Source organism: Euphorbia lathyris, chromosome 4, assembly GCF_963576675.1.
Source record: "Euphorbia lathyris chromosome 4, ddEupLath1.1, whole genome shotgun sequence".
NCBI lineage: Eukaryota > Viridiplantae > Streptophyta > Magnoliopsida > Malpighiales > Euphorbiaceae > Euphorbia > Euphorbia lathyris.
The window spans coordinates 30660767-30670340 of record NC_088913.1 but is presented as its reverse complement, the minus strand read 5'-3'; the positions used below and the strand labels follow the sequence as shown (position 1 = coordinate 30670340).

At 34.7% G+C, this 9574-nt stretch overlaps 1 protein-coding gene across 4 annotated transcripts; it reads right to left on the bottom strand.

Moving 5' to 3' along the window:
* Positions 1 to 4519: 4519 nt before the first annotated feature.
* Positions 4520 to 8269, bottom strand: LOC136226632 (serine/threonine-protein kinase PEPKR2-like). 4 transcript variants are annotated; one of them, XM_066015219.1, is made up of 6 exons: positions 8110 to 8269; positions 7560 to 7618; positions 7336 to 7432; positions 6294 to 7216; positions 5235 to 5531; positions 4520 to 5141 (listed from the first exon to the last, which is right to left on the bottom strand). In XM_066015219.1, the coding sequence occupies exons 4-6, from the start codon at positions 7030 to 7032 to the stop codon at positions 4774 to 4776; spliced, it is 1404 nt and encodes a 467-aa protein (XP_065871291.1). In that variant the 5' UTR covers positions 7033 to 7216; positions 7336 to 7432; positions 7560 to 7618; positions 8110 to 8269; the 3' UTR covers positions 4520 to 4773. The 4 variants fall into 4 exon arrangements, with proteins under 4 accessions (XP_065871291.1, XP_065871293.1, XP_065871292.1 ...); XM_066015221.1 differs by having other exon boundaries at positions 6294 to 7203; XM_066015220.1 differs by lacking the exon at positions 7560 to 7618.
* Between the last annotated feature and the right edge of the window lie 1305 nt (positions 8270 to 9574).

Below are 9574 nucleotides of genomic sequence, written 5' to 3'. Positions count from 1 at the left end.
TTTATTTTTTATCTAGATTATTTTTGTTAATTTCTGTAATACATTTTTTATTTTATAATTTATTTGTTGATTAATTTAAAACATGTTCATATTAGACATTTTAAATACTAACAATAATAGATCAATATAATTTTATCAAACACTAATAATTAAACAATTAATAACTGTTGGATCAAATAAATAAACTTTCACATGTAACAGATGAAGAGTATAATTGCTGGAAGAAAATTCTCTTGCCTTACTACTTGTATTGATAGGTATTTATAGATTACATACATGACTCTTAGTAAACAATAATAACTCTCTATAAATACAGATGACTCTTTGTGAAATAATACAACTCTTGATAAATACAGAAATGACTCTTGGACATTACACTGAACAAAATTAAAGACTATTAATTATAAGTTTATTATTTCAACACATCCCTTAAACTTATAATTTTTTTATCCCTTAGTTACACCAAAAACAGTTCTTAATCTGCTACATTTTCGAACTTTCATTGTTACTGGCCTCTTCACTCCAGGCTTTCATCATCCTCATTATTATCTCCATCATTTTCTTCGAATTTGATTGTTATTGACCTCTTCACTGAGTCTTCCATTATCCCCATTATTATCTTCATCGTTTTCTTCTACTTTGTCATAATCGTCGTCTTCCTCATCATTATCATCGTTAGTACCATCAACATCACTATTATAACTATGAACTGGTATTTTGGGTTTTGGATGAGGCACATAACTTGTAGTGCACATTTTACATGAACTTGACACAGTATTACTCATTACAATGACCCCAACTTCTTTCACTCTTTCCTTTCTCTTTTCAACTTCCTTGAAATTTTGCTTGTAACAGTAACGGGACATACCTCTTACGATTAGGGAGTTATTAATGATGTTTTTTCTACTAGTTTGGCTCAGATACCATAGTTTGTATAATTTGTATGCATTAATGATTATGATTAATTTGTATGCATTAATTACAAGAGATATATATACTTGTACTAGGATTGTAGAATAAATCATAATCCTAACTAACATTGATTTGTAAGTCGTCGGATTCTATGATACTTGGAATCAGATAAAATGTGAATTCTACTGCAACAACTAAGAGTAAACATTATAAGAAGAATGGCTATGTTAAATAAATCAAGAATGGAAAATATGACCCAAATCATCCTACTCTCTTCTAGTACTCCACGCTTGCATGTCCTGCAATTGTAGCACAACTTTTCTTCATTATTTCTCCATGTCTTACAGTCACTCTTCTTTATTTTTGGACCTGTTTTTGGAACTACCCATAATGTTCCATTCTTGTTTTTGTATCCACATTCTGTTGGTGGCTTGCAGCAACCATTCTGTATCATCAAAGTAAAAATTAATAAGTTTTAGAATACTTATTTTTATCATAATATATAGAAATTATAATGATTTCATTTTGTTAAAGATCAATTCGTAATTCTGTGATTTAATCCTAAATAGGCTGATTTTCTTTACCATGTATTAAGGTTTATAAATGGCGTTTCGTCCATATTTGGTGTAACCCACTGGATACCATATATGAAGGACCATATAATATTCTAAGAGTTTAAACTGATAGGTAATCTAAGATTACTAACACTAAAATCGTCATTCATATTAAAAAAAAAAAATATTGACTATATATGGCTTAGTTAGATATATATATATAGGATTTCGACTGATGTACAATGTTTTGAAATTGAAGCATAAAAAGAGAGTTATATCGAAATAAATGAATAAGCTACAACTTTAGTTTTATGATTATTGGGAGGGTACGAACTTAGTCTATGTACAAAACAGTGCAATCTTTAGCAACGTTTATCTGAGGGTGCAATTTGAAAAATCATTAACGGAAAATGAATTTTGTTGATTAACAAAAGATGCCCAATTTCAAATTTTATGGGTAGCCACAAAGCTTGAGATTGGAGGATGATTAGAACATAAAAATTGCATATGAAAAAAAAAACTCTTTTTCGTTAATAAGGTTTAAAATTACGCCCATGTTAGGGTTAATATTCTACTCATTTGTACATAGAGCTATAAGACTAAATTTGTATCTTATCACCGAAATAACTTATATAACTTTAGTATTAAAAAATTGCAAATCATACCTCAATCGAAGACAAATATTGCATGACACTGAAATCTGAATCATTCTGGAAAAGATTATTATCCCGAACACGGTTGCAGACATGATTATCAACTAAACAAGATCTAATCGCCTCCCAATTTTTCCCACTTTCAACCATATTAATCAACCATTCAGAGTAATTTTCCCCAAGATTATGCTTCTTAAACCCCAACGATGACAGACTACTTTTACTGTTATTTGCATTCCCAACCGTATACACAGCAATTGAAAAAGCTGTAAGCCCTAAAATAGTTAACAAAACCACCACAGAATACAGCCATAACACACTAGTTAACTTCTAAAATATTCCAATCAATCCCAATAATGAAATTGCAGCCAACACAATTCCCATTATAAGCAGTGGCTTTTGCACTACATTTTTACAATCTGTTACTCCATGAATTTGGAAGTAAATGTATGATCCTATGGCCATGAAACCTGATATCAATGCCAAGATGTTGAATATTATGAACATTTTATTGCTCATACTAGACATTTTTTTGCTTTCAATGGAACTTAATTCAATTGGGTTGAAAGGTGTAGATATTTTGAGAGAAAAGTGTTATGGGTTATTTAAATTATGAGTTAAATAAAAACTGTTAAGGATGATTGATTTTTGGTTTAGGTTTAATGGATGTATGAGTATGAGTTTATGTTACTGCTTTATGACAGCAAAGGAAAACTATATGGTAGAGAGGTGATGGTTGTTTTCTGTTTAATGGGGAAAATAATTAACTTGGATGATTTTGGTTTAAAGATGATATAAAACTATACACAGTTTGTTATGTGATTTAATTTACAAATGCGACAATAATTGCCGCATCTCGTCGCAACTGCGACAACCCTTGTCGCATTTGTCTCATTTCGTCACAAATGCGACAAGAGTTGTCGCATTTCGTAGCAAATGCGACAACTCTTGTCGCATTTGCGACGAATGCGATAATTCTTGTCGCATTTGCGACGAAATGCGACAATTTTGTCACAAATGCGACAACAATGGAGGAAAATGGAAAAAAATTATGGAAAATTGAGGAAATTGAAACGATACCGTTACAGATAAAGAAAGAGGCAAAACCAACGAGAAAAGCAAGCGTATAAGCTAAAAATATACCATTTGTATGGGAAATTAAACATAATATGTCAAAAATCTCAAAAATCGCTATCGATTGGTATCAGGAAATGAAGAAGAAGAAGAAGAAGAAGAAGCAGAAGAAGAAGAAGAAGAAGAAAGCGTATAAGCTAAAAATATACCATTTGTACGGGAAATTGAACATAATATGTCAAAAATCTCAAAAATCGCTATCGATTGGTATCAGAAGAAGAAGAAGAAGATCGATCGATCGATCGAATAGAACTAAGGTTAGTTTTGTCCAAAATGGGTGAAAGTGTCTAATTTGATAACTTTGAGGCAAGGTGGGTTAAATATATAAATTGGGGTCCTTGATTGGGTCAGATTAGTAATTATCCCTTAAAAAAATCTCAATCCTAATCGCAATCAGAGCATACTCATTACTGAATGATCTTAGTCATGTTCTCCTAAACATTGTCATACCAATTTTTGACCATCCCTTCTTATTAACACTGTCTGTCTGTGATCACAATTATTATATCCCTAAAGTGTACAATAAGTTTTTCCAAAGCAAATTGGATCATTTTCATTTGCCCCTTCAAACCTCTTCAATAAATGTAGCTTCAATTGTGAGTCCTTAGTCATGGGCTCAATCTCAATTGGGGTCCTTAGTCATTGACTCATTTTTTGGATCATTTTCATTTGCCCCTTCAAACCTCTTCAATAAATGTAGCTTCAATTGTGAGTCCTTAGTCATGGGCTCAATCTCAATTGGGGTCCTTAGTCATTGACTCATTTTGAGCTTAAGCTCACTACAAAACCATTTACTAGGTTTTCTTTCGCACTCATTTGTCTTGTGCCAAGAAACATAAACCAATGGTCAAATTCATCCTTGAAATCAGTTTAGATCAAACCGAAATTTAAGTATGAATTCAGTTCTAAAGTTGGTAATATTTATCAAATTAATCAAAATACAAACAATTTCAACATCTAAAAATTTGTCAAACATAGAATTAATTTATCAAATATTACCAACAGAACTAAGTTGATACCTAAACTTCGATTTGAACTAAACTCATCATGTCTGCCAACTTCACCAATTTCTTAAACTTTCTTGGAAGTTTTTCTTGTATGATTGGAAATGGCGAGGATAAAAAGGTAGTATGGAGAGATTTGATTTGAAAGATAATGAAGAGTGACAAAGAAAACGAATCCCGAAGTAATACACCCAACCAACCAAGATGAGCATTATATGTAATTAGATTCTGCTTCTGAATACTGCCATCAACTTTCAGGTCATACTAATATAAAACACAATAATACCCAAATTCTATTTACAAGAAACTAACAAGGTCAAGTTATGTTTTTACAACATGCCTGGTGAGGCTAAAACATAGCTCAGACACACAAACACACTAATGACATCAGTTGAAAGGAAACAGATATACACGTTATCGATGTTACGTTACTGTTATTTAAAGTTCTAACACTTCCACAGCTACAGCTAACAGGGGCAATTCGTCGAAAACATGTCATCGTTCTATACAGAAAGATCAGAATGCTGTACAGAGATTGTTAACCTTAATATTAGAGGAACATTCTTGGCTGATAAGGCTGGTACCAACACACAATCTGCTTCTCTTTGGTTCAGATATTCTCACACGTGAAATCGCCATTGCAAGGACATCAGCCAATTCAAAGTCTCGCTCATCCAACCTTATCCTTGAATCACCGGATGTTAAAACAAGACTAGAGTCGTCACTGAAAAAACTGCTACCGGTTACATTGCATCTCTCCCACTCCTCTACACCTACTGCGACTGTTAGTTTTTGGGAAGTCAATGTTACATGATTTCTAAACTTTGATTTTAATGCAAGTCCCTCCAAAGCTGGCTCTGTATAGAACAATATCCATGGGTGCCCTGCAAAAGTGCATATAGCATTAGATGACAGTAACTTTGATTCATATGAAATACGAAAGAAAAATTGAATTTGGTTATTTAAAAGAAACTTACGCAGTATTTCATTAGCAGTTAATCTTGCTGAAACGTCTCTTGTAAGCATGCGCGATACTAGATCCTTTGCAGGTTGAGATACTGACTCCCATATTCCACTCTCAAAATCAAGTTTAACATTCTTAATTGCCTCGCATACTGCACCGAAGGAATCACCTTGAAACGGAAGAACGCCAACCAACAGGGCATAGAGCAGGACACCGGCACTCCAAATATCAACTTTATCTGAATAATCACCGAATAAAATTTCTGGGGCAACATAGGCAGGACTTCCAGCCAAACCTGTTATTTTCTGACCTGCAAGAAAGAAACCACAGTTCCAGCGAACTACTTATAATTGAGGACTAAGTGCATAAAGAAAGATGATAGTAGAAGTAGCATATAAAAGTGAAGACTACATCAGCAAGTAACAATTTTCTAGGCATATAATTCACATATGCATAAAGGAAAACTTGGTGAGGATGTCATTATGGAATTGAACTGAATAAAATGAACAAGTGCATTTTGCCACCAATCTTTGTGTTCCATAAACAAGAAAGAGAAAGTAAAAAACAAAGATAACCATCTTACAGAAAGTTCTTCCATGGATGTGCTACCATTTTATAGAATTTCGTAGGAAACAAATGTCAGAAATCTTATGCAGAAGAATGCAAAAGAAAACCAAATGTAACATCCTGGAACAGTCCTATATGATCATTCAATGTCACAGGTTGTGAAAAACACACAGACAAACAACAAAAACAACAGCTACTCATAAGCGAACAAAAGTTAGCATAAAATTAAGTTATACTGATTTATTTTGATGCTGAAGCAGATAAATTTCTTTTGCATTCTTTTCAAAGAAAATTTCCATCTTCTATGGTTGCTTAATAATTCATTTTTCTAGACGGAACATGAAGTTTATATTGATGCAGATACAAAACTGTGGCTGGATATTCTAAAATGACTTTCTGAACCTCGTCAAAACCTTTCACAAAAAGCCCAGCAATAGCAAATATACATAATTCAAGAGTATATAACCATATCCATGATTAGCAATATTAAGATAATGATAATTACCATTTGTAATTCTCACAGATAGCCCAAAATCTGCAAGCTTCATTTTCCCTGATGCTGTAAGTAGGATATTCTCGGGCTTTATGTCCCTGTGGACAACACCCATTTCTTGGCAATATTTGATGACTAAAACCAACTCTCTTATGATATTAGCAGCGCGATGCTCTGAGTATTGGCCTTCCCTTGCCATCTGGTGAAGCAACTGTCCTCCAGAACAAAGCTCCATAACCAGATAATAAAGTTCTGCATCCTCATAAACAGCCTTCAAGTTTACAATGCCTGGATGACCAGAGAGGTGCTGCATTATCTCCACTTCTCGATGCACAAGATCCTCTCCTTTGCGCAATATTTTGCACGCAAATTCTACCCCAGTCACTTTATTTCTACACAATACCACAGATCCAAACTTTCCCTGCCCTATTGAAGCACCCAAATCATAATGTTGCTCAATCTTTTGCTTCCGTCCCAATTGAGTCACCACCTCAATCCACCCAAATTTTCTCTTAAGACCCCTACATGGTGGATCCACAGAGGAATTTCTACAATGTGGGGCAGTTAAGATGCTTTTAACTAGACTCCTACGAATACCAACTTCCTTTCCTTCATTTTCCTTGCACTTCCTCTTCTGCCTTGAATAATCTTTTGGTGACAAGTGAGACCAAATAACAGTGGATGGAATCAAAGACTCGACACATAATGGCAAAATTGCTAGACCCTTTCTCTTCCTTCTTAAGGACTCCATGAAAAGGAATAGGTCAACTACTTCTGAAATGCCCCAAAAACATTATGGAACTATAACACTAATCTATATTTCTAGACTAATGATAACATTCCAATTAAAAATCAACTACTGAAGATATCTGAAATTCTTTCCAATTGAAACTAAAGAAATACCCATTCCATCATAAGATTCCTGCATATACATTCTGCGATTCCATCAAAAAGATATCAATGAGAATACTCTTTTACTCTACTCAAGAAATGAGAAGATTGAAAAACCTGAAACTAAGAACTAAAGAAGTTGAGAAAACAAATTGGTATGGACCTTTATATATCAGGAGCCTCTCGTTTTTCTTCCTTAGAACCATCTTCACAGATATGTCAAAGACTTGAGACATTGAATTCCGATTGGCAAAGGAATCCTGCAAACATGAAATTGTCCAGAAACACAAATGATCACTACAAGAGAACTAGAGGTAAACAAAAGAATCATATAGGAAGCAAAAAAAAAAAAAAAAATCAGATAGTGAATTAATAAACAAATCAAACCATAATAGAGTCTAGAAACAACTAAGCTCTCCTCCTTTTCTTTCTTCGAACAAGGCATACTGAGAATTCAAAGACTTCAGACAATTAATTGATTCCGATTGGCAAACAAAAACTATAAACATAAAGTTAAAAGTAAAGCATTTTGTTCCAGCACAATAAGTTACTAAACAGATCAAACATAAAATAGAGCAAGTACTACAGAATCTCTCCCCTACAGAATCTAAACGCAAACCATCAATTTCATAAAAGATGTAACCAGTTAAAAAAAAAGACACTTCGTTTTTCTAATTAGACTAAATCAAGCTGAAATTCCATCATGAGCTTACCTTACGGTTAACAGGATTACGAAAAAACTAAAGTATCCTACTCAACAGAGCTAAAAAGAAAGGCAGCTTCATTTGTGGGTTTTAAAACCAGAAACAAGGGAATTAAAAGACATAATCGAGTTTGTTAGTTTTTCCAAAATTTCTCGAGAAATAAACAGAGGCCAGAACCAAACCCACAAAAAATACGAAATTGAAGAGAATGTGAGGAAGAATGAGTGACATACCTTCATAGAGAAGAAAAATATGAGGTGAATGAGATGGGGATTGGAAACTTCAATTTAAGGAGGATTGAAGAAGGGTTTGATGATAGAAAAGGAATTTTTTTTAAGCAATTTCAAGAGGTTTTTGAAGCAGAGAAAAAGCAAGTACACGTGAAACCCAACCACCGAGGGGATCTCGCGCGTTCCTTATTAACTGCTTAGACTAAATGGAGAGTCGGACCCACGTTCCAACCAGGACTAGACTAGATAGTGCCGTAACGTTGGAGCTAAAGCTACCCGCCCCCACCACTCCTCCGACCCGGTTTCCGGTCGGATCTTTCTCACATGAATAGGAATGATATAGGTATAGCCACACGGATATGTGTTATTTGGTTAATTTTATCATTGTCGTTTTAATTACTGTTGTATGCTTTTTGTTGTTTTTACCGTTAAACTAGCTGTAATCGTCGGTTGACATGTGTTCGTTCTCTCTCCTGTTTGTTGTTGCGCAACACAGGAGGACAACGCTCATATATTCCTCTGTATTCTCTTCTTTAGAAATCATCAATGAGAATTTACATGCTTCTTCTTTCTTCTCAATCTCTTTCTCTCTCAAATTAGTCTGGTATCATTTGATATCAGCGCATTCGTCCTACCTGTGGCATTCCCGCCATATCCAAACCTTGCTTCCGCCATGGCTGAAGGAACTAGATCGCAGGACCTGAAGAAGATTAAGGATACCCTCAAATCGTTGGTCAAAGGTTGGTTCCTTGAGCACAGTAAGAAGCAAGACCAGCTGAATGAAGATTATCGGAAACACCAAGAACAGCTGATTACGGACATGATGAATAAGCAATAGAGCTCCATTATGAATGGGCTTAAAACTTATTTCATTCTTTGTCTAGTGGAGCATCTGTTGCTCTTGTATCGGAATCGTCCGAGAAGATGGAGGATAGACTGGCCGCGATGTCTATCGAGGGAGAGGAGGCCGACTGCCTGGATTTGGAAACATTATCGCCGATGGCTATTATTGAGGACTCGGGCTTGTTATTTCTGGGCCGATTTGTGGTGGATAAACCGCTGAACTTTCAGATTCTACGGAATCGACTCGCCTTGCTCTAGAGGCCAAGTCGTGGAATCAATATTCAGGAGGTATGCCACAACCTTTATTCTTTTGGGTTCTTTCATCCTGTTGATAGGGATAGGGTGCCTGCTGGGGGGGTCTTGGATGTTTGATAATTATATTCTGATAATGAACAATTAAAGAATTAGGGATAATCCGAAGGATGTAAAGTTGTCTGCTATAACGATTTGGGTACAAGTGATGTTAGAGGGTGTTGGCAAACAGTTGGAGAATTTCATTGGACAGTTCGAACAGTATGATATCATTAATAATCATGGGATTCATAGACAATATATGCGAATCCGGGTTAGTATTGATTGTCGGCAGCCATTGAAAAGATTTAAGAAAATAAAGAGTGTAGGAAAT